This window comes from Falco peregrinus, chromosome 13, assembly GCF_023634155.1.
Source record: "Falco peregrinus isolate bFalPer1 chromosome 13, bFalPer1.pri, whole genome shotgun sequence".
Lineage (NCBI taxonomy): Eukaryota > Metazoa > Chordata > Aves > Falconiformes > Falconidae > Falco > Falco peregrinus.
Window position 1 is genome coordinate 7483314 of NC_073733.1, and position 26264 is coordinate 7509577.

Sequence of the window (26264 nt, forward strand, 5' to 3'; positions counted from 1 at the left end):
AGCTCAGCTGCTGGGTACCTGGTACCAAACCCAATCAGGCCTCTTTTATCTCCCCACGCCTGTCTTCCATACATGCTAATAAAGGCATTTATAACCTAATCTCCCTCTTGTTTTCCCGAAATGGAATCCAGAGGAGCCAAAGATGATAGTCATTTTGCAGACAAGGCTCACAGGGGCATTAGGGGTAACGTACAGTTTTAGCTCCCTAATAGAGTTTTAAGCCCCTGAGACATAAAGGAAAATCAGCACATAAATGAGGTGCTCGCTCCAAATAATTAGCACTTCCAGAGCACTTTTCAGCTTCAAAGGGCTGCGTGCACATCCTTGTGAGTGTGGTACACAGCCCTCTCTCGACAGATGGAGAAAGAGGCCAAGGGTATTTCATGATGTTTGCAGACAGGGCTGGGAAAGGGTCTGGAGGGCTGTTTTCCCTGCTTACAGAAAGCCAGGTGGATTTCTGCGTGGCTTGCTGGCTCAGAAGTTCAGCTCGGCAGGATGGGGAGCTAGCTCAGCAGCGCTGGGCTGTGAGCATTAACCTGGGTCTACAGTCAAACCTCACGGGATGCATCTGACCTTTGAATAATTGAGCACTGCAGCGAAGAGGCTTCAGTAACCGAGCTTGCAGTGAGGAGAGGAGCTGTTGGGGGTCAGGGAGGGAAACATTCCTCACTTTTTCATTAATGAGAAAACACAGATGAAAACTGTGCTTCGGAATACAAAGGATCAGAGCTTTTTTGCAAAGGAAAATGACAATGGCAGGGTGGGCTTGGGGTTGTTTTAAGGAATGGTCCATTGTGCCTGTGAGGCTGTTTTTTGGTGGTGTGGGAAGGTCACAAGCACGGTCAGGTCAAGGGGAAGCGGCTAGGGCTCAGTGTGATGCTAAGGAGGCAGAGCTGGGCTCGTCCCAGGGCGCTGTGGAAAAGGCAGCTGTAGCCAACCTGTTTATCATGGAATCACGGAGTGGTTTGGGCTGGAAGGGACCTTTAAAGGCCACCGAGCCCAACCCCTGCAATGTGCAGGGACATCTTCAACTAGATCAGGTTGCTCAGAGCCCTGTCCAACCTGGCCTTGGATGTTTCCAGGGATGGGGCATCCACCACCTTCTTGGCAACCTGTGCCAGTGTTTCACCACCCTCATTGTAAAAAACTTCTTACCTATATTAAGTGTAAATTTACCCTCTTGTAGTTTAAAACCATTACCCCGTCCTATCACAACAGGCCCTGCTAAAAACCCTGTTCCCCACCTTTCTTATAAGCCCCCTTTAAGTACTGGCAGGCTGCTCCGAGGTCTCCCGGGAGCCTTCTCCAGGCTGAACAACCCCAACTCTCCCAACCCTTCCTCGCAGGAGAGGTGCTCCAGCCTCTGATCATTTCTGTGGCCCTTTATCCGGACGGATCTTGCATGGTATGGCAGCTACACTGGCCAATCCTACACGGCTCAAGTCCCAGAGGCAGCACCCCATATCACACCTTTCCTCCCCTGGTGCAGACGGTCCCTGTGCCCTGGCTGTTGGCAGTAATTTCAGTTTCTCTTTTCTCATGCCTTTTGCATATGGTATGATTATTTTTTTAAGGGAATAAACCATTCCACTGCTTGGTACTTGCAAATATATCAGAAGGATCCAATTACAGCTAATACTCTTGATATTTCTTGAACCACACACGGGGAAACTGAGGGTTTAGGTTTGCACTGCGGTGTAATTATGCTTGCAACTAAACTAAACCCTTGCTTCTGAGGTTCTCGAGGTACTTGTACTCTCCAAGAGGTAACACTGGTTTCCCATATCTGAGGCATGGGGAGTTCAGAAGATTTGCATAACGTCAAACCTCAGTGCAACAGGGAAATGAAGATACAACCTAGGGATCCAGGCCCCTGTTTAATGTCTCTAATCAGTAGATTCCCCTCCCTCCCCTTAACACAAGACTACAAACCCACTGTTGCTTATATAAAATATTTTGAAGTCGAATAGGCTACCAAGTATGTAATAAGCCAATCAGGACTGACTGCTCCAGAATGAATAAAATTCTGCAAATCTAGCAATTACCTTAAAAAGACTGATTCATTGGAAAAGAATTATCTCACCAAACATTTTGCAAGAATGATGTTATGTTATACCACAGAAATTCTGAGGTGACTTTTAGAAATTACACTCAGCCATGGAACAAAAGGAGGCAATTGAAATACTCACTTCTGCTCAGATATTTTTAATAAAGGAAAGCTTGTTAAAAATAAACTGTAAAGAAGATTTGGGCGGAATCACAAATCATCTCATTAGCATTTGGGGGAAAAAAAGCAATGATGAAATATCAGCTTGTAAATTCTTTTCTGCAAAGCCAATTTTCTCCCCCTTCCATCTGGTTTATCTGTATTCCAAAATTCTCATTTTCAAAGAAGTTTCTAAAATGGCAATTCCAGACTGTTTTTGTTCTTACCAAACAAAGCAATGTACACCCAATATAGAAATATAAGGAGGAATGCAATCGATTAAGACTTTTTTTTTTTGGTTTGACAGTTGATTTTTAAAGCCAAACCCAGGGTTTAAAAAGAAAGAAAGATGTCCGTGATTTCACACCTGCATTGCTTCTTACCCTGAAAAGCAACCATGGGGCTAACCGAGCCTTTAGCCTCTGCTCAAACAAAAGTGGCATCAGTGATCCAATGAGGGCCAGCATCATAGGATCAGACCTTTAACGGGAGGGGCACCCTCCCAGCGCTTACAAGACTGACAGAGAAAAAGGAGACATGGCAAATGCAGAAGCAGCATATGAAGGGCAAATTGGAAATTCTGCTGTAGACAAGAATTTGCAATTTGCCCAGTGCCACTTCTGAACTCTGATTTGGAGAACAACAGCAAGCAGTAAAAAAGTCACACTTTCCTGCAATGAAACGATTAGAAAAGCAGACTATAAAAATGGCACTACAAAGAAATATCTAGAATTTTAAAGGTGGTATTCAAACAGATGATCTTTATTTTGCAGTTTATTAACTTTGAGCATAACTTTTTAATGAAGAACATTAAAATGAAGGTTAAGAGAAACTTACCCCATAGACCAGTTCACCCACCATGCCATTCCATATCTTAGTCTCAGGGTCCCTAGCTCCATATTTCCCATCTCCAACAATTGACAGTTTGTATTTTATTCCAACATGTTTTGCTATTTCAGAAGCTAAGTCTACACAATATCCTTCATATCTCTCATTCCCTTCTAGTTGTTCATGGTTTTTCTTATACATTACATATGGTGATTCCTTTGAAACAAAAGTAAAGATCAAAAGTCTATGAATGTAAAATACAGCTTTAAAACATACAAAACGAGAGCTGTTACTATCCTTTATATTACTGGCAAGTATTTACAATATCTCCTGCTTTGGTACAGAAATTAGAAAGACAGACTTCTGCAATTTAAAAATCCTTGGCTGATCCTACAGACAACAGGACTATTCCACTTAACAAAGTTACACTTTTCTTTGCAGAATTAGGCCTGATGAGACAGTCAAATAGCATCACCGTAGTAATAATTCAGGTTTTAGCGTTCAAAGAACTGACATACCCAACACCTGTACCATCAAAACAATTTCCTAAGGCCCCAGTGGCCTAGAATGGGGCTCTGATGGAGATATTTTCAAAGCAGCCCAAGGGAAGCTAGGCTAAAATCCTCAGTAGCAATTTTTGTCACTAAATTCCCTCAGCTTTCTTAGAAAATTCTAGCTGAAACGCTGATTATATCTCGCTAAATCCATAGGAGTATAAAATACAATGCTTCAGGAACATAAAATTGGCTCATGCTTAGTAGAATTGCAACAGGCATAAAAGTCACAAACAATGCTGTACAGAACACATCTGCCAGAGGCATTGGGGCTGACCCAGGTGCTGCTGTTTATGAGAAAGAGGAAGAGCTTTACTCCTTTGGAATTGCACAGGTGTAGGTCGCTTTTCACCCAGTGCTAGAGCAGTTCCAGTTCTCTACAGGCTCCACTGTGCCACCCTTACTCAGTCCACAGGGGTTGAGTTTACAGGAGCTGTACCTGAGTGAGGGGTGCAAGATTTGACCCTACAGCAGGAAGGCCAGATCCTGCAGTCATTTACATACATGCATAATAACTTCAGTTCTGTGAGGCATTTGATTGAGTTCAAGTGTTTGAGAAGCAGCAAAGTGCAATGTCAAGCTCAGCGAGCTCCTCCTGTGAGTAAACTTACTGATACACATAGGAGTTTGCAGGGTCAAAGATGCCGAACTTCTCAGCCACTTGAAGTCACATCGCATTCAACATCTGCCTCCTGGCGAGGTGTCTAACACACCTTAGGAGCCATGTGTCTTTTTTCCTAAACACAAACACACTAAGAACATAAAACTTACCAAGATGGTAGTGACTACTATAGTTCTGTTCTCCACAGATGAAGTGTCATTAGAGGGAAGCTGATCTAAAGCTGGCACAAATCTTTCATATTCGTTCCAATAACCAGCCTATAAAAATAGAGATTGTTACCTCATTACATATGTTCACAAGGCTGTGGTGCACGCACTTGTCACATGAGCTGTCAAAATATAAGGCTTTGCAACCCTTATTCATGCAACATTTTTGCCATTAAAGGACTACATTACCTACCTTTTATTTAATTTCCTTAAAGAAACAATGTTCTCAAGCCCACATGCAAATAAATACAAGCCAAATCCAAGTGAAAATACATACGAAGTTCTCTCTAAATCCACATCATCACGGTGCCTGTGGAAAAAAATCCTATGTATCCACAGCATAATAATATACTGTAAACTAGGAATAAACTGCACAGCACTCTGAGTAAAATTCTTTGATTTTGTGATTTTTGTCCGTATTCTGCTGCGGTTCGGCCAGCGAAGGCAGTCCCTGCAGAGGCACCCGAGCTAGCTTTAGAGAGGGTGCACAGACATCGCTAGCAATGCCAGCACAGCAGCACTACCCTCAGCGTGGGGTACAAAACCCACGAGGGGACTATCTGTCGGCTGCCTTGCACTGACCTTCGTGGTGCGGTCGCTACATTGCTATGCTACTACACTCCTTTTTGCATTTCTGCACAACACAGAAGTAACGCTTTTGTCTGCTCTGTAAACCTAAGCTGAATGGCTGGGACAGGACCAGAGGTATTTTGTTATCTAATATGTGCAGAGGAGTTTATGGAGTCTCAGCAGTGACCAAGCAGGTCAGGTACCTATAGCCAGGTGACATCAGGTGGATTTATGTGCCTCGGCCACAAAGATTCTTCTCTTGATACTCCTGAGATCCCATCTACCTAATGATTTTTGAAAATCTGCCCTGAATTTCTTTTATAACAGGGACCTAAGCAACTATCCCACTAGGATCTATCCTTTATTTAGGAGACAATAGAATGCGAGTAGCAAATCCTAATTAAACCCAAACTTATTTTCTGTTAATTTCTGAAGGTTTCTGAAATACACGGGCTCCAGCTTCACCACAGCTCCAAGGCCTGTTACGAAGAGGAAGGGAAAGATGGAGGGGAGTTTAGGGGATAGGGCTGAGCACAGGACCATGACAGCAGGTATTATGCTTGGCAGTGGAAAAGCTCCAGAAGGATTTTAAGAGAAGAAGCGGGGTCTGAAGCTGACATGGAAACCAATGCAGATATCAAGCAGGGTGAGTTGTTTGGTCCAGGAACAGAATAGAATGAGGTTCCTGGGACAGGGAAGACTGCAAGAAGGTGGGGTTTCCTCAGGGTCCTGTTATTACAGTGTCTGTGTGGTATTTTTGAGTTTCATTAGTTTGTGAACTATTCGTGAAATATATTCAATAGTTGTGAAGATGTGAAATGTGGATGCATATCTTGAAACTCACCTTCCGTGATCCACTGGCTTTCATTTCATACACATCAATTGTGTAATTTGTTCTCCGCCCATAGGTGTCGAACTGGATGTTCCCCGTCATTCCTTGAACTTGCACCTTAAGGGAATAAACAGAAAAAAACCCATTTTAATAAAAGATTTTCTTTTATTTAATAAAAAGATTTTTTTCCTCTCTGTTACATTTTGCAGGAATCCACTAGTTCTAGTACAATTTTTATCTGTATGAGACTTGTAGCGCTTTTGACATGGCCAGTTATATTCTCGGTAATGGAACCAACCCCAGCTCTCTCAGTTTCAGCTGTACGTATTCTGTTAGTTAGTACTCAACTGGTGACTCACTACCGCAGAGTGAGCTGCGTTTGAGTATAGGTGAAATTCACCCTGCACATATGTTAAATGTAAGAAAGACTGATTCTGCCATGCTTAGTCACACTGGGTTCACTGATACAGCATGGAGTATCCGTGAAGCACATGCAACAATTCAGTGCCATTAAACCCCTCACAATATGGTACTTAGTGATTTGCAATATGGACCAGAATCCCGTATCAATGCTCCTTCTGGGAAGGGCTTTATTTTAAGATCAGTCCCAGTGTAGGAGACAGGAATGAATGTCTTCTCTGAATGAGCAGAGACAATTGTCTCTACTGCTTATGGAGTTCTGGTCTCCATCTGGATGGATGGGTGTATAGACATTATCATTACCTACTCACATGAATCATCTTAAGGGGAAGTATAAAGTACTTTGTTTCAAAGAAAAAAAAAATCTTTCTTATTTCCCTGTATTAAAGGGTGAGATATTTCCATTTATCACTTATCAACGCTGACAAGCTGTCATCTCAGGCAGAAGGGGTAACAGTCTGAAACTTCCGCAGGGGTAAATCAGCTTTATTATTTAGCAAAATGCTGTAGAAGATACAGGAAGAGGTGATGGAAGATTAGTCAAAGGGAAGCTGCTCAGGGCTGATGACTGATACGCTATTTATGGTTTACAGATGGTGCAATCAAACTTGTTATGGCAGACAAGGCCACATAAACCAGCCAGAATTCCTTGGACCCCAAATTATCCAGTGAGTCAAATTCAGGCTGACATATAAGGAGTGCGATTTTTTTTATGAGTAAGTGGATTTGAACCTTTCTTAAAAGGGCTCGTATCATTTCAGGGATCTGGAAGAACATGTGAGTTACTCCTGTCTCCAGAAAGCTGGAGAGGTGAACGGGACTTTGAAAGCAAATTTGCCCCTAAGATGTCTTACCAACTGTGGACCGAGTAAACATATTTGTAGGGTAGCTGACACATAACTCGCAGCCAGATGTGAGCGGCTGTGCCTGCTTTTGGCACTTGCTGGAAGCTGTCTGGCTACCTTAGCACAGCAGTGACTGCGTGTCTCAGCAGAGCTTGTTAGGTCGGCTTCATCCTGATGCGTATTGAGACGTGAGCATTGTGCACTTGACATCTTTTGACTTCAAATTTAATTTGTTTCTATCTTTGGTGGGAAAACTCAGCAGTCTGCAAAACCTGGCTGCACTGAGGCAGGCAGACTCACCAGGACTCAGAATGCTTCTGGTAGCGTGCGGAGGCAATCGCAAATGGAGTGACAGTGCCCAGATCTGTTCAGGTAAACTGCCTGCCACTGATCTGATGTCTTAGAATCAGCTTTAGAAACACAGACATGCACAGTTTTCAAGGCTGTAGGGAAGCAGCCTCAGGGAATGCCTATTTTCCTCTTGCCAGCAGGACAACTAGAGCGTAGCACTGAACCTTCTGCTGGCATAAGGTATTTCAAGGATGTCTTGAAAAAATATTCTCATCTGAGTTGCTGCTACAGAGCGGAGAGGAAACATTGTGGAATCAGAGTTTTTTTCCTGAAGCAACGATTCAAGATCACTGCTTGAGTAGAGGGAGAGAGTGTGATGGATAGGATGGGGTCTGGAAGGCAGTGTGGGATCATCTTGGGTAGCACTTGTTGGAGGTGTATATAAACCTCACTTAGATGATTTTGAATAGCTAAAACAATAGAAGGCAACCAGCTGAAAGTCAGACTTCTGCATTTTTTGCTAATCCTAAGTTCGGCTTTGTATATTCAATGAGTTACGTTTTTAAAATAAGGGAGTGTCCTGTAGCAGTGCTGGTTCTGCTGACATGAATACCTCACCTCTCATTCATAGGACTTTTCTGGTTTGCTTGTAATAAAGTTCAAATGGACAGTACAAATTCTTTAACTACTGTGAAGGCTGAATTTAATCAACTTCTCTTCTAAAATGTGTAATGGTACATTAGTGAACATGCAGTTAGGGCATTTGTTAGGAAGTGACATCATGCATAAAAAGAGCTCTGGCAATGTGAGACTGAACCATCTTAAGAGTGATATAATCTGATTATAACCTTCTATAATCATTATGACTTTCTGCTATAATCCTTCCAATTTAGTAATTGAGAAAAAGCAGTAATTAAGCTAAGTGTATGAAGGCTGACCTAGGATTTGTTTATACCTAACATGGGCTTAATTCTGATCTCACTCACTCCAGTTCTACGCTTGCATTAATAGAATCTGTTCTAACAGGTTTGTTTCAGAGTTATTTGAGCCAGATCAAAAGCAGACCATAGAATCATAGAATGGTTTGGGTTGGACGGGACCTTAAAGATCATCTAGCTCCAACCCTGCCATGGACAGGGACACATATTCTTCTTGTCTTTATAGCTACCAAAATGTTATCAAATGTTTCCTGTTGTCACTTGCTTTAACACACACAGCAGTCTTAAAAAGAGTTAAAATAAACAAAATTAGCAATATAAGTGAGGTAGGATGCCATGCACTAAGCAGTGTTAGGGATAAAGAACAGGCCACGCAGAAGGTAATTAGGCTGAGTGCAAAGTTACACCAGGAATCAGAACTAGTTTGAGGCTAAACTGTGTCAAGGTTCAGGCTGGTGCTGAAAGCCAGCAGTATTGCTATGAATGACAACATTTTTTTCACTGCTTTAAACCAACCTGAGTCACTTTTTACTGGCAAACTATCAAAACGGCATACATGTGTTTAAGTTCATAAACACACATATCCCTGCAAGATTCACAATACACATGCTGAGGACCCAGTCTAGGTCTGTTGGCCACATTTTCAGCCTTAGCCTGACTTTAGAAACCCCCAATCTATGTTTGTTTGGAAAACGGCTCACGCTCACTCTCATGGGAAGCTTGGGTGTTACGGGGGAGTCGGACTGTAGGTGCTTTGGTGTAGACAATCAGGCAGCTGCTGCACCGATGCCACTGGGATGCAATTTTGGCCAAAGTTTTGAGAGCTGATTTGCTATGCCTTGCCCTCTGTTGAATATAATTTAGCCATCCTTTGGAGTTCATCATTAAATTTGTTTTTTTCTTTTATTTTCCTGAGGAGCTGCAGCTGTTTGTGCGGGTACAGAAACTGTGGACATGGAGTGGGAGGCAAGTTCAGTCTTGGCAGAATTGCTGCTGTTGTGGAATATATACATTCATTAGCTGGTATGTTTGCCCTTACCATTTTCAGTGCTCTTTCTATATCGATTCCTTGGCTCCATGGTACTGCGGGGTTAGCCAGGCAGTCTCCAGCACTACCTCTCCTGGAGACATCCACACGCTGTCTTCGCAGGTAACGGAAAGCTTCTGCTATGACTAGGACTGCATCATGGGTCAGTGCAGACGTATACTAAAATTGATGCAAATAAAATACGGTGACAAATTGCAATCTTAAAATTGCCTCGGGTTTATCAGGTCTAGTCCTCTTTGTTAAAATGCGCTTGGAAGAATCGTGCTGGCAAGCCGTTTTGCTTGCTCTCTGTCTTGCCTCAGGTGCTTTATGTAGTTTAACAATTCCATCTATTCCAATTAACAAATTAAAAATACTTTCATTTTGTATAGCATATAGCAGCAAAACAAAAAAACCCACACAGTTTTGCATTGCATAAAGTATTTAAATGAAAGCTTGCTTATCTAAATAAGGTCACTACAGAAGTCTGCAATTCCATGCTGACCCATACTGCTACCGATAGCAAAGAAGAGCTCATAGCTGGTTTTCGCTTGGAGTATTGTTTTTCTTTTTAACAAGATTGTCAAGACAGTTTTGAATTCAAGTTAACATAAATGATTTCTGTTTGGACCACAATCCTGACTGGGTAGCATCTGTGGCAAGAAGCAGATCAGATTGCTTTTCTTAGAAGACAACTATATAAGCAAGTAATCACAAAATACACTTCAGGCATTACATCTCCTTGGTAATTCCCCATCTGCCTTCTCTTACTCCTTACTTACTTACTTACAGGTAAATCTGAGCAGGGTGATAAGCTTTGTATAGCAGCAACGCTTCAACAAAACCCCCAGACTCCTTAACTACTTGCTCCTGTTGCTGTCAGCTTCGTCCACTGCTTGTCCTATGTATCTGGTGAGACATCCCCCAATGCTACAGATTTAGAATCACCTACAAAATGTCATGGATGTTTTTTTTCCACATTTTTTCCACATTTATGTGTTTGTCTGAAAGTTCTTCCCTCCCAGAGTGGCCCAGGTGTAGGAGATCCTGGTTTTCAGCAGCATCACAGCACACCTACAAGTCAAGGGTGTGTGTAGAGGACACCACCTCAACACATACGTACTGGGAGCAACTGAATATGCTCAGTGTGTAAGACTAGCTGTCAAACCCTTTGTAACTGACCCTTCGTATTTCCCCAGTGACTGTAAGGGAATGAAGAGAAGCAAAAAAGAACGTAAGGGGTGCCTGCCCTTCTTTTGGATGTCTGTGTGAGACTGGAGCGCTCCTGGCTCCCGACGAGCCTTATGCTGCTTAGTGCCAGAAGACACGCTGCCCATGCGTGGCTTCGAAGGGTGGAAATCCAGGCGTCAGCTGCACATTCAGCTACTCTGTCTGGGTAAGACTTAACAAATTCAGAAGTTAATTCTATCCTATAGGGCAGGATAGGACAATAGGTGATCTTTATTTCTTAAAAAGGTGTATTATCTTATGGCAAGCTCTTCAGTTTGATATAAAGCCTTAGGGAATCTGCACAGAACGAGGCGTGTCTGCATGTGCAGACCAAGAGATTCATATCTGATAAAAAAAAGTGCAAAGGTAGGATTGTGAAGAAGGTTATACAGCAGTCATTCTACTGAGTTTTAAACAACAGCAGTTTATAAATGCTTACCAGGTGTGTGTGGGTGGTTCCTGCTCTGCCTGCATCTCGGAATAAGCGCTGTTTTGATCCTGCCCACCTTTACCTCTTCCTGCGATGCTTTGCAATGATCACCCTCTCCTCTTTTAGTAAGTTAACAAAGATTACATGTCACATTCCACACAACAATATAGAACCAGATAGTAATTTTAAGGTATTTGTTCTTGTATTAAAAAGATCTTGTAATAGCTGTCCAATCTAGTGCTACACAAAACTTACACGCTGATAATTTTTTCAGTAGACTGCGTCAATTGTCAGTAACCTTAATGCAGTCCCTTCCAAGTCATGCCAAGAGAGCTATCTAATTTTCTACTTTATTTGAATTCTACTTATAAATGCATGAGCATGCAAAGAGAAAAAAGAGAGAGAGAAGGGAATGGCTGATAAAATACAGAATAAATTAAACATCAGGGCTTTAATCTCTAGGCAATTTTATTTCCTAATCAAAAATATTGTACATCAATTTTTAAGTATGCTTTTTGTCCGATTGACAAATACTGTGCACATTTCTATAATGAGCAGTACATTTGTGGAAAGGTAATGTAATCTTTGTGTTTGTACCATATACTTAAGATTCTTTTTTAAGGATGGAGAATCATTTTTCCCTCAAGGTAAATTGCTTTCAAGTGGAATAAAATCTTCTCAGGTTAACTTTATATATTTCAGAGCTTTTAAGATTAGTGCAATACTTACCATCACTTCTGCATCACTGCTAGGAAGCTTTAGAAAGCCCGTCTTGGTCCTAACCAACAAGGAGCACTACGCTAACCTGAGTTTTGAGGTCCTCTGCTTGCCTTTCTCTGCTTCCTCTGAAATGCCAGCGAGGATGCGGGATGGGATTAAGATAGTTTTAAAACTATCCCATGAAATCATGTGATCCCAGAGATGGAGAACTATGTCCCTGAACGGCATTGGCCACCTCACAGCAGAACGTCATAACTGGTTCCCGTTCTGGCTGTAGCCCCCCACAGTATGCCCCCATCCATTGGACTGGACTAGATTTTCCCTTCCTAGCTAGTGTTTTATGCTTCCCCAAATTGTGTCTTACTAAGATCAACACATTACTCCTGTTTATTAGCATAATTTCGAATTCCAATTCTGTTCATCAGTTTGTATGTGTCCCTCCCAAATCAAGGAAGAAAGACATGAACTGTCTTATCATGGCTGTGGTTCTTGGACAGGTTTGGCTTCCCTGAGACAGTCAGTGTACATGATGTGGAGGACTGAACTCCCGGGAGGGACAGAATTTAAGGTCCTCTCATCCACCACCAGTCCCAGGTTTTATTCATCTATGCATATTGATGAAAAAGAACAGGCTTCACCAAAAGAGGAAGGAACATAATAGAGGAGTATCAATAACATGCAGTGGTCCTAGAAGATTTTATGACTTCCATCATCAGACAGAGTACCTTTGATGCACTCCTCAACTGGACAGTGAATAGCATCCCCCTCTACTCTAGAGACGCTGAAGCAGAAAAAAACCTGGGGGAGATATTAACAGGTTGCGAGTCTCCCAGTAACAGTAGCCTTTAGTTCAGCCAACCTATGGCCTGACATTTTAATTCAAAAAAATTTCAAAAGTTTTATTGATTGCAGATATAATATCCAGAACATTTAAGTAAAGGACAGGGATGCAAAACACAGGGTTAGATTATGAGGGCAACTGTCAGCAACGACTAGGAGGTAGCAGTGGCTCCTCAGTGAATCCAGAGCTACTTTATTTTGCATGTGAAATTCTCTATTAGCATTAGAAAGGACTGGTAACACACAGTTCGCAACTAAAAACTAACCAAACTAGCCTCCTCAACCACCCCAAGACTAACTCAAAGAGATGAAGTTTAAGTTTTTACATCTGATGCGCAATGACAGCATTTGTTCTTGTATCACACTGATACAAGGAACTGAGGAACTGAGGAACTCCGAGGAGCTGCCACCACAGCGGGCACTTGCGTTCAGCTAACAGCCTCCGCCTCTTTCTCTCTTCCAGAAGGGCAGGGAACGTTGCAACATATTCTAATCAGGGATCTGTATCGTTTGGGGTTAAAAAACCCCAAATAACTGTTAAAAGCAATTCATACAGTCTCCATCACTGTCAGTGTAAAATAAATACCTTTAACGGTGAGTTTTTAGCTTCTGGGAATTCCCTTTCATCAAGCCTCACCCAGCGTTGTAGGAACTGTTGAACCATTGGGTTTTCGTTATTAACAATCTGGAATCCAGTAATGTTGGCACCTCCGTGCATCACTCTCTCCAGAACAATGTCTGTGAAACCCTGGGAGGACACATGCAGAAAACAAGAATCATTGCCACCCAAAGTCCCTTTTCTTTGGCTCAGTTTTACCTGCTACAAGCGTAACACAAAAGAAATGGAATGACTTCCCTTTTGTTAGCTGAAAATATTCTACCAAGGAGACAATTACTATCACAATTGCGACAGTGACAGCGGCACAGAACAGAATTTAAAACATCTTCTTGTTCAGACTTTTGAGATAGAAAACTGCCCTGTTGTGCTGTGGGAATGTGGCACATAATATTCACTGGTCAGAAAGAAAACGGGGGAAACTTGAAGTACTATTTCTTCTTTTCTCCTCATCACGGTAAAAACCGGTTGAAGACCTCAATCCCATTTGTACAGCAAAGTGCACATGAAGGTTCAGCGCTGGGAGCAGAAAATGACTCAACACCCGTGCTGTTCCATGGAAGCAAAGCGCACACCTCTTGATAGGCAGCTCTCCATCACAGCATTACTTAACATTTCACTTGCAAACCTCACGGTATGATGCTCTCCCACTCTGTTATTTATACCCGAGACAGTAAATTGGTGTCTTTTTGATTAGTATGACTTGATTGCAGTTATGTTTATCTGAATGTTAATGGTTATACATGCTAAAAGGCAACCCAGAATAAGAACCCCTGTATTTCTATGCACACACTAATCAGTGAGATCATGACTGGTTCTTATAATGCAAAATGACACATCTTTAAGTCATACAGTACTTATACTAAATAGAAGTATTTTAAAATTTGTCTTTTCTGCTTTCATCACAACAAAAAATTGATACAGAGAATATTCTAGTAAGTGGCGTTGCTAATGTGAAAGTGTGAGTTTTGGAAAAAAATTTTTTGTCTGACAGTAGACACAGAACCACAAAATTAGTCTTGCTACAGGATCAATTACACTATAACATTTCTTCTGCAGAACTCTACCAGATGGTGTTTCAAAGGCGTAATAAACAGCCCTGAAAGTCAATTCTAGAATCCAGAAGCTCTGATACAGATACAAATGTACTGTCTTGTCCTGGTTGGCCAACACATACACAGGCACACTCCTACACTCTGAAATACAAAAGAACAGCTAAACAGCTTGGCTGGTTTACTTGATGGAATTGTTCTAATTTGCAGCTTTTTGCTACTTATTTTATACACAAATGTGCCACAATTATTTTTCCTGCGGTGCTTAAATTTCAAATATGTTACACAGAAGATTACGGTTATCAAGTGTCTTATTTATGAGGATACAAATTAGTGGAAAACATACAATTAAATTATTATTTTAAAATTAGTAGAGGATATGAGATTCTTAGACAAAAGACAGACCGTAATTGAGTACAAATGACTGTAACATACCCGTTTTAGCATTTACTGAAGTAATTTCTCAAAATCCAAGAACTCATTCATGCATTTCCTCTTTTGCTGATTAAAGTTGCCACCACCTGAACAGAACAGATTACCCTCTAAAATGTAGCTATACTTGTAATGAAGAGAAGTCCTTACCAGGTTAGCCAACATGTAGTGATAGCCTCTAGAATGTTTGCCCAGGATTACAACCTGTGTGAAGAAAACAATTACATATTATTCAGCTGTAACAGGATGACTCTTAACGAGCGGAAACCAGCCAGAGGACTAACATTTTGGTAACCCTCCATGCCCAGTCCATGGGCAGCAGGAGTATTACAGATCTGTGGAGGGCTGCACTCATTTGTGCTTTTAAAACACACGGGCAGGTTACAAAGAGTAACTCACAAGGCTGGGAAGACTCTGCTCACAGAGACGACCTTACCTGGCAAACTCACCCTTGTGACCGCAGTGTCTCCCCTGCTGCCCAGCTTCATTTTAGTTACTGGTTCAAGTATTTCTGCTCTGAAACGATAACGCTCTATCTGCCCACTCAGTGAGCGCCTGTTTACATCATTCCTTGTTTGTGAAGTGTATGAGGGGCGGGTGGCATGGCCCAGCCTCTCGCTGTGTTTATTAAACTGCACGGGCAGAGCAGGGCTTGGTAGGCTCCAGGTTGTACGGGGGGGTTCCTGCCATGAGAACCCTGGCCAAGCCTTGTCATACAAGAAAGCTTAAATTCCTGAAGTTACAAGCAGTGGTCGTCATTGCCTTTTGACAGCTTTCAAAAGGCCCGAAAACTTGTTGCTTCCAGTGCCTCTAAAGGGATACGTCTGACCTTTCGTCAAAATTTATACTAAAACTAAAAATGTTGCACGTTCCACTAAACCAGCATCTCCCACCCTCCCTGAGCCCACCTGGGCATCTCTCTGTACAAATGGGATCGTTAAATGGGATCGTTAAGAGACAAAAAAAGCAGCCGGATGAACCGAGCAGCTGAATTCCGTGAGGTAACAGGGAGGAGTGGGGAAGCACTGCCAGGCAAGCCTGAACTCCTGCCTGAATTCCACCACCTGGGTGCTCATCCCACGCCGGTAATATCGTGCTTTTGCAGAAAGGAGGAAAACCCACACCTCCCCTGTCTGTGCAGCTGGCTGCTGGCTCACCTGCAACACCCTTTCTGCAAGATTATGCCACTGCATTTAGCACCATTCCCTTGCCCTCAGATTATAATCTCAGCAACATGCACCTAGTCCCATGGCCATCGGGTGGAACGATGCCTAGCAGCATGGATTTAATTAATAATTGTGGTGATCACATGTGTCAGGACAGAATCAAACTTGCTGGGTTAAACTATCAGAAGTTAAAAATAGCAAACATGCTGGCGATACACTGTAAGTGTATCACTGACTATCTCCTGTGAGCAGCTCAAGGGAACAGATGATGCTTTTTGATGGAGAATCATCTGAAAATCTATGCACACCATACTAGTGTACTTCTCTGGTCACAGCTAAACCAAAAGCCATACTCTAAAAGACATCTTTTCAACATGAACACTTACGTCTTTGCTAAAAACAGATGACATTTGAGTCATTGACTTTAGATATGCTGCTGAGCCTGTTAAAGTTCTTGATAAATTATTAGGCTCCCAATTGCCTCTTTGGGTTGTCTTGTCCTTAATAGATGCCATTTCTTTCAAATTCACATTTAATTCTGTAGGAATTTGCATACTTTCAGCAGTCTGAAAATAAATTGCTGTTCAGGTCCTCTTGAGAACTGTATGTACACTCCGTTGGTAGAAAGCATCTGATTTCCTACACTCACATTTGTTTTCTACAGAAATGTGCAGGCTTCCTTCAGATCATCTGGTGCGCATGCTATTTGCATACTGAATTCTCTGTATGTTTTAATTTCACCTTAAAGGCAGCGATTTACTTTTAAAAGGTTAGAGACCAAGAACTTAACAACAGTAATACTATTTGGAATTTTAACCTTAGTAAAAAATAAGAAGGCTTTTACATTTCTATCCAGAAATGTGTTTAAGAGAAAAATGCCACGACAGATGAAGTCAGAGGCTGTAAGAAAAACAGACATGGAGCTGCTACAGGCATCAGGAGCAATACTGCAAATAGGAAATGTAGGGCTCATTAGCATAGATCAGACCCAACCTCTGTCTCATCTGTTGTCATGTCTCCAAAAATGACCAGAAATGATAGTTTGGTCCCTTAGAGAGGTCCAACATACTGCAGACAAGCTTTAATTCATGAAGCATCTTTCAGAAGTGACCTGCCAGCATTTCTGCTCACACAATCAACCGCGTTAGTTCATAATTATTTAACTTGATCTTAACAATGTTTTAAAATTCACTACATGCGCTGTCCTAAATCTTCATCAGCACAACTCTCCTCCCTCCCTTTCACCCTCTACCACCTGTCCAGCATCTTGAATGGAGCTGCTGGATTAGCCAGCTCAGCCGAAACAATCACAGACATCAGTGTAACTCCTAGGGGAGCAAAGGAATGGATAAAGCTTTTTTATGAAGAAGGAAAACAGGAGTATAACAAATAAATCTCATCAACAGCTGATATATTGTGAAGCTTATACAGAAAGTGGGATATTGAATAGTGGTGCTGAATAGAAAGCCAGGATTACAGGACAAGGATTTCACAGAGCTACATGTCTTTGGGAAGTTTCACTTCCGAGACTTAATATTGCTTTCACCTTGACTGAAAGAAAAGCTTATAAGATTTTACTCTGAACAAAGGAGAAGAGAAAAATATGACTGGAAACGATCATGAATAATTCAGACTTCTGATTCCACATAATTCTTGCCTTGTAGATAAAAAGATCATAATGTCAGGTTTGATACAGTATCAAATGAAGTTTGTATTTTTAATTAACTCTTTGGATATTTTCAATTAATTAAGTAAAAATCTAGAGGGAACATAATTAAAATGTATCTGGTTTTAAAATAAAAGTAAAATCTGCTGGCCAGCACCACGCTTACTGGAAGTGCAGACCTATATGCCAGATTTAAGAAATTAAGTCAGCATTGCCAATTTTAGTTTTTTCATTAGCCTGGGGAAGTTATTTTTTGAATGAAAGCACAAAGACAACTTGATTTCCACTGCATCAGTCATCACAATAACAAACAGACAACCACAATTTTTTGCCTTAGCTTTTACATTTTTTGTACAGTTTGGGAAGATAGCATTACAGAGATTAACTGGCTAATATTAAATTGGTATGGAGCACTGTGATATTTCTAAAGTAATAATGTTAATCTGTCATGATGTAGTTCAAAGGCTACCCAACACCTAAGAGGAAGGACACTGAAGAGGAAGCAAAATAACTTTTAATACTAACCTCATAATTACTCTGTTATCTTCTGTTTTACTCCCTACCAAAATCACCAGCACAGCTCGTTCTTGGTCTAGAACATGGATCTGGGTTTTCTGGCCATGAAAATTAAATGGAGTTAAAGGTGAAAGGAACGTTACAAGGAGACTGGTGAACTCTTAGATGAAAGTCAAGGCAGGGAAGCTGTTTTAGACAGTAGTGATGGAGACAGATCAAGGGGTTTTGCTGGAATATTTCTCCCAGGACTTGACTAGGAACTAGGATGGTGAGAACAGAGTGTGTAGGTGAACAGCAGTAACAGACCAGAGGCAAGGAAAGAATGGGTTAATGAAAGACAGGACTCTGTGGGCTCAGAAGAAATGAAGCAGTGGAAGAATAGTGCAAGTCTGGTAGGCGGGACTGAGCAGTCCTATTTTGTCTTCTAAAAAATATCCATGGCTTGTCTCTGATTCATGAAAGGGAAACGTAATTTCTCCTTTATGGATGGAGGAAATCACAGAGCAGGTGAGGCTGGCAGGGGCCTCTAGAGACTGCCTATTCCAGCCCCAGGCTCCAAGCAGGGGCAGCTAAAGCAGGCTGCTCAGGACCACAGGCAGTCAGGTTTTGAATATCCCCAAAGCCAGAAACTCCACAAGCTCTCTGGGCAGCCTGTTCCAGTGATTCTTCTTATATTTAAACAGAATTTCCTGCATTTCAGTCTGCACCCTCGCCTCCTGTCTTGTCACTCAGCACAGCCGAGATACTGAAACGCAGCGAGGCTCTGAGAAGAGTCTGGCTCCATCTTCTTCACTCCTTCCCACGAGGTATTACTAACATTCCCCCGTGAGCATTCTCCTCTCCAGGCTATGCAACCCAAGTTCCTCAGCCTTTCCTTTTACATCAGATGCTCCAGCCCCACCCTTAACTGTCGTAGGGACCCTTCACTGGACTTGTTCCAGGTTGTCCATGCCTTTCCTACACCAGTGAGCCCAGAACTTCAGATGCAGCCTCACCAGTGCTGAGCAGAGAGGAAGGATCACCCCTTCTGAGCCGCTGACCATACTAATCCCACGCAGCCTTTGCTGTCAGAGTGCAGTGCTGGCTTGTGCTCAACTTGCCTGCCAGGATCCCGAGCTCCTGCTCTGCAGAGCTGCTCTCCAGCCAGGAAGCCTCTCCCCAGTCTGGACCGGTGCGTGGATGGGGTCATTGCTCCTGAGGTGCAGGGCTGTGCATTTCCCTTTCATCACATTTCTCTCTGTCCACTTCACCAGCCCATCAAAGTACTGCAGCACAACCACCCGGTGTATCAAACACTCCTCCTAATTTGGTATCATCTGCTAACTTGCTGAGTGTGCACTCCACCCCATAACCTTCCGATCATTAATGGGGAGGCTAAACGGTATTAGCCCCAGGACCCTTAGGGTACTCGAAAGAGTAACTAGCCTCCAGCTGGTCTTTGCGTTGCTGATCACAACCCTTTAAGCCCAGCAGTTCAGTCACTTTTAAATCCACCTTACTGCCTCTGCAGGCTTTGATTTTAAAGAGTCATTGGAAAACATGAACGAAGAGGATACGCTTGCACTTTTACCTCGAGAAGTAGCTGTCATGATTTTGGCAGCAATGAAAAGGAAACTACCATATCCAATTAATACCTGTTGGGAGCTCATTTTCCCTTCATTTGAATCAACCACCATCTGGTCAGTATAGTCTGTTTAATCAAAGTTATTTATCATCCTTTATTTACAAATGAAAAAAAGAAATAAAAAAAATTAGATTACAGAAGTACAGACTACCCTCATCTACAGCTCAAAACCCTGATATATTTTATGAGTCTATTAGATCTTTCCATAACATAAAATACTGATGCTGACAGGCAGTATTGCCACAAAGAAGGTCTAAAGATTTTTACTGTGCTTTTCATACCTGACAAGTGGCAGAAATATGCGACTTAAATGGAATGACAGGCAGAGATCTGACCTGCTGTAATGTGTCTTTCCATTTTGACCATATCTGGGAACAATAAGGCAGTTTAACTCCAGAGCTCTTCTTTCCTAGGTTTTTAAAAGACATTAAGAAAAATGAGATTTTCTATAAGCTCAGAGTAAAAAAAGGATTTTGTTGTCTTTGTTGAGCTTACTGATTTGGGTTCCACTTTTTAAAAAAAAGCCCACATTTAACTTCATTAATTTCTACTGACTTTTACATATACGTGTATATTTCCAAGGACAGGAGAGCTTAGCTACCTCCAGCTACATGAGCAGTAACATGCCTTTATACTTTGCTATAAAAATACAATTATGACACCTTTGCGTTCAAAGCAGCGTGCAAATGCCAGAAGTCATAGCACAATTCTTTCTTTTCAGCAGCAAACAAGCAAAACAGATAAACGGACTCAGGTCTAAAAAAATTTCAACAGCATCATCAGGATCAGCTATCAGTGTTGATTGCACTTCATGGGAACAGCATGGATAACAAGCACAGCAACAACTGTCTGGCAAGCCGAAATTGTTGTGGAGCACACTGTCTTCTCTCCTATTCTAGTTTCTATCCCTATTGACAGCATTTCTGTTCTGAAGATGGAGTTACTTAAAAGCTTATCTCAGATCTGAGCAGCTCCTACCTGATACTGAATTAAATGCTCGGAAAGTTGTGCCCTGTGATGCAGCACCCTATCGGACCAGCGGCACTGGCTAATTTGGTCTTCAGGACACACTTAAGAAAGCAGACGAACACAGTGTCAGAGTGACAACCCAATTAGTTAAATACAAACTGAAGTCAAGGCCCAAAAAGGAACTGTCGGTATGTTAGCAAGGATGTTTAACTTGCCTTGAGTGGCACCTGCAGCGTACTGCACTCAAGAAAAGGAGAAACCGAAACAGCCTTTCCAGCTGGAACAGAGTCCTCTCCCTGGCCTCCCTCCCGCTCCGGCAGCCCCTTCTGCAGTGGGGGAGCAGCCCCTGGGGCTTGCAGCCACCGCACCTCAGTCCTCTGGGGCCAGCGCACTGCTAACAGCAGCGTAGTTACCTTCTGCAGCCTTACAGTGTGAGCAAAGGTGCAACCGCATTTGACAGCCATACATAATCATTCCTCACTGTGTTTAGTTTGCACAGGTCACCCCTTGTCATGTACGTTTTCCAGAGAGAGGTAGGATCAATAGGAGGAGAGCGGAAAATAAAAGCTCCTCTGAAATATGAACAGGATTTTCTTCATTGAACCAGATGATACACAGTAAAAATCAGATCCCCTGTAATCTCAGTAGATCCATTTTACTATTAAGTTTGCAGAGCCCACTCCTCTGTTTTTCAATTTTCACACATGCTCCTGCAGAAATAGTGAGTTCCCTCTGAGGGTTATAAAAACTGGACAAGGCTCAATCTTCCCTCAATAAATGCATTAAAAGTAGCTTTTTTGGCATCATGATTTGTCTCTATCACACCACCAACACCAGCACTGATACATGAGGCTCCAAAGGAACCGTAATCCTGTGGTGGCAAAAGATCTGTCACAGCTAGCGGTGGCCTGTCACAGCAAACAAGTGACACTTGTCCTGCCTTCAATTCAACAGAGATAAAGCCATCAAGTGGTTGAGTCACCATCCCTGGAGGTATTCAAAAGACTCGTAGATGTAGGGACGTGGCTTAGTGGTGGACCTGGCAGTGTTAGGTTGATGGCTGGACTTGACAATCTGGAAGGTCTTTTCCAACCTAAATGATTCTATGGTTCTATGACTTCCACGTTCGGCAGAAGCAGCTTCCCTCGTACAAAGGGTAAAAACCTAATGATTGTACAAGTGGTGCAAACCCATGGAGCGATTTATTTCTTTGCTTAGTATTAATGGGATGGGAATCTGGCCACCAGGGATTGTGGTGCTGTAAAATATGCAGTAAACAATGATTTCATTTATATGAAGAATGAGTACTATATTAAATGTGAGCTAAATATTAAATGAAGAATGTGTTAAATATTAAGATGAAGATTTCATACATGTATTATTTGTTGCAGATAAAAATAACTCCATATGTAGTTGAGATTAATTCACCCACCATTTCAATGGCTTCACGTCCTTTAGGGAATGTCACAAATCCATACACAGTCCCAACTGCTAGATTTTGTACTTTTGTCCAGTATATGGACCTAAGGATTTTACTTCCATGCAACTGCCACCTTATAAATTTGTGACTACACCTCATAACCAAAATCCTGCTTTCCTCTATAGCGCAGTATCAAGATCATTTGTTTGGGCTTATAAAATATTTTTCAAACAGCTTTTGGCTCTGCTGCAATGTTATCTCTCATGGGAGATGATATCCTAGAGAATAGGAATCTCCTAGAGGGGGACGAAAATGTGCACGGTGGAAGCAGGGATCTGAGTTGCCTCTGAAGCACTTTATTGAAGTTTTTCCCCATCTGGCCCCCTTCTTCTGCCCTTCTCTCCCTTGCCTCTCTCCTTGATGATAGTCACATCAAGAGTGAAATTTTACTTCTAGGCAATCTCCAGATAGATGATGGTTGTGCATGTTAGTCCTTGGAGAGTAATTAAATGCAACATCTGAAAGCTGTATTGTACTTCATTCTCCCTCCATATGTCTAAACTTTCTTTTCCCATACTAATCTGACATTTGCTCGTTGAAAACTGTGTAGTGGAATATGCATTTAATTTGTGTATAAAAGGTTACATTAGAAATTACTTAGGAAAAAATATTGCAAACCGCAACAACACAGGTTCTCAGGGTTTGATGCTTTCTCCTAATTTCTTTCAGTGTGCTGACAAATTTTTCTGTGAATTTTCTGTGCACTTAAACAATTTGCCTAAATTGATTCTACCTGGTATGATTTAGCAATATTGTCAGATTAACTAATCTGTTGGCACAGCTATTGTTAAAGGACATATTCTACTGCAAAACATCAGTTCCTGGAGGACACTGAGATGAAGAGGTTTATGATCCTGGTAACTGACATCCATAATCACAATTATTTACTCTTTAGACCAAATAAAAATTCATTAAATAAACTTTTCTTTATATCAAAATCTCTCTGTTTAGACAGATGAGAACAGTGTTCTCTCTCTCAGGACTGCATCTCTCTTCACAAGTCATGTCCTTCAATAGAAAGACTTTCATGTCAAAATCAATCAAAACTTACGCTGTCTTTCATCACTTGAAGCTATTTCACCAAACCCAAGATCAGATACAGGGGGGTGTTACAATCATAGCAATAATTTTTTGTAGCATATGAAAGGGATAATCAAAATTGCAAGACCTTTGCCCCTTATTTTGCCAAGATATTCTCAAGAGAAGATACTTGTTCGCAGGAAGTTTCCTTGAAGAGATGTTTTGTAGAAATTTTTCATCAGTGAATTCTTTAGCTTCCTGAGTGAGATTAAAGTAAAAATCCAGTTGTGTTCTGGAGGAATTTTTGCAACTGTATTTATGTGAAGGAAATGACTTAAATATGTTCCCCTGCAGCAGCACAGCAGTGATTTCCACACATACGTCATTTTAGGAAAGAGATCATTTCATTGTCTATGCAGTTCTAGTATATTCTTTGAGAAATATTGTCCCTTGAAAATTAATCATAATGGAGTGATTTTACATCCAAGGTAATTTCACAGAGGTTCCAGTACTTTCTCAAGCCCCTGTGAAATCATATATTCAAAACTTACTTGAAATTTCACAGAGGCTTCAGATCTCACACAAAACCCAAATGTGGACAGGGAATTTCAAATCACCATAAGCTTTCTGTGCTGAGTGCCAGAAATGCTTTAATTTTGACACTGACAAACTGTGCTACAGCACTCTCCTCATTGTTTTCACCTTCTAGATCTGCCGGTTCAGTGCTCTGTGTTCCTCTCTCTTTCCTGGCTCTAACCCTTCTCAGGTCAGAGAACAACCACAAGGTCAGCAACAACCTTGACATCAAGGGATTAGGGTTATGGTCTCTATTCTGACACGAAGTTTTGGTACGATGTTAAAAAATTACTTGGGTCTGAAGTTTTTCAATGCACTGCTGTCATACAAGCTTGAGTAACTTTTTAAAGACAACTCATTTGGTAGTATATTTGGGTCTCCACAACTTCTGTTTCTTTACCCAGGTCTTCCAAAGAGTGCAGGGAAATTGAAATTCATATTAGTTGGCAGAAAAGGTACACAAAGGTCCTCGCTGTATTCTGCCTTCCTTCTGCTTCTCATAAATTCTGAAATACCCATCTATTTTGCATCTGACCCCATCAAGGGCTGCACTTGCTCATCAGACAAGGCCCTGTGGAAACAAGTCCTCTGCTGCTTAGGCATCAGTTCACCACCCCTGAGAAGAGACACGAGGTTTTGCTAACCTGAGAGCAAATAGGTACCGCTGCTATCTCTGCTCTTATACTCCAGAGAGCCCAAAAGAACAGGAGTTTTTTGTTAACTGTTCAGATGGGTAAGCTTCTCAGTAACCATCACATGCTTTTCACTGACACACAACCACCTCTTCAAAGACACCAGTATTTCTTAGTCATTTTGTAGCTCAGAGCTGTGTGCTGCTAGAGCTGACTGCCTTTCCCTAGCAGCGTTCATGGTTAAATTTCCTTCAGCCTACAAGGCAACCAGTTCCTATCCCACATAACACGGTCCCACCACAATAACGTCCTCGCTTCCAACCTCATGTATGGTCTCTTCCTTGCTTCTTGGCAGCTGTGAATGCTCTCTACAATTCTGTATCAGGTATAGCAAAATCAGCGCTATCAGAACTGACTTCCAGACTAGCATCCTTCACTAAGTTTCGCAACACCTAAAGTCACTTTCACACAGACTTAATAATAGTAATCTTACATTTATTCTTAGTTTTCCAAACCTTCTGCAGGACTCACAAATGCTTCAGCACCGTCACACAGTTTGAAGGCACATCCACATCATTAACAAGCAGGTGCTCAGTGATTTTTGCATCACGTGCCTAGTCTCTGTGACACAGGAGATGATACCCAACTGTCCTTTTTGGCTTTCAATACCGTGAAACTGTATATTGAACATTCTTAAGAGTACGCTCTTGCAATCACCGACAAACATAACTGATGCTCACTACTACTTCTCAGATCCCATAGGGTAAATGAAACTCCTTCAGTCTTAGCTGCTCAAAATATAAAAGGATGTACATCCATTGGGGCAGACAGGAAGGAATGAGGTAAACTAAGGCACACAGTCTTTAATTTTAAAAACACATAAATTTCCCATTTTCTTCACACTGCCCATTGGCATGTCAGAGTAAAAATTCAGTATTCTTCCCTGGAATTGAACAAGAGTCCTTGGAAACAGAATTCTGCTTATATAAACCATTACTGCATGTCAGGATCACTTCAAAATACTATTTGGATGTAACCCAGAAGTGTCGCAGTATTTCAGTCCCAATGCTCACATGAGAATCTTTTGGAAGGGGTTTTGTATTGCAGAGCACTGCCTTCAAGCAGATCGAAAAATACTGAATAGTAGGCATTCTTCCCCCATGTCCCCCCCCGCCTCCTTGTTGAGCATTTCCTTTCTGTTTTAAATGCCCTATGAAATTACAAAAAAAACCCCAACAACACAACAGTGCAACGTCCTCTAGGAAAAACAAGGTTACTTTTTCTTAAATTTTTTATTATAAATGGAATTTTACTGTGACTAGAATTGCATTCAATTTGCTCTTTTCAATGCTTTGAAGGCATTTGAAAGGTTTATTCTGCTTCACTATAAACAGCACGCTGCAATATTCCCTGTATAACTTGGTGCATAAACCATGAACTGAAAGAGATTACGAAGAGTTAATTTATTTTTTAGTAGACTTAGTCTATGCAGCAGGGGAGGCCATTTTACTCATAGGAGGTAATAAAGTTACAGCAATATTTCTCTTTTCTGATTCTTTACATGCATTCTCCCATGACAGAAGATACTCAGGGTATTTCTAAGGGTCTATGCATATTGTTGATAATTTTATTCATTACATGATTTGGAAGAACAAGCCTCCAATAGTACATATGCCATTAACATCGACACAGGCACGCCCATAGTGGGACACAAAAAAAATTATATTTAGTAATATGGATTTTTTTAAGCCTGAGAACCTTAACTTCCTCTATAACTGTTATGCTCTTTTCCATCTTACTGGTTGAATACTGTGGGATGAGTCTGTGTTTGAAGTTGAGCTGATGACTTACAGGGCCGGATTCTTCATGAATTTCGCCCAGGCTACCCCCGGTAGCTTTAAGCTGCTCCACAGAGGCCACTGGAATCGCACTGGCACGAAGGTGGGATAAGAGACG

The 26264-nt window shown here is 41.6% G+C and overlaps 1 protein-coding gene across 5 annotated transcripts in view; it reads right to left on the reverse strand.

The window, feature by feature from the left end:
• The window catches only part of GRIA3 (glutamate ionotropic receptor AMPA type subunit 3), a 152750-nt gene that overhangs the window by 50843 nt on the left and 75643 nt on the right, over positions 1-26264 (reverse strand). For 4 of the 5 annotated variants that reach the window (XR_008749678.1, XM_055818051.1, XM_055818050.1 and 1 more), the window contains exons 5-10: positions 14810-14863; positions 13146-13307; positions 9352-9519; positions 5831-5935; positions 4360-4467; positions 3044-3250 (exon numbers count right to left, since the gene is read on the reverse strand). Coding sequence is in view for 4 of the 5 variants with exons in the window: in XM_055818051.1 (XP_055674026.1) it covers positions 3044-3250; positions 4360-4467; positions 5831-5935; positions 9352-9519; positions 13146-13307; positions 14810-14863 (804 nt within the window). In the remaining variant the exon portion in view is untranslated. The remainder of the gene's footprint in view (positions 1-3043; positions 3251-4359; positions 4468-5830; positions 5936-9351; positions 9520-13145; positions 13308-14809; positions 14864-26264) is intronic. The other variant, XM_055818052.1, reaches the window with a different exon arrangement.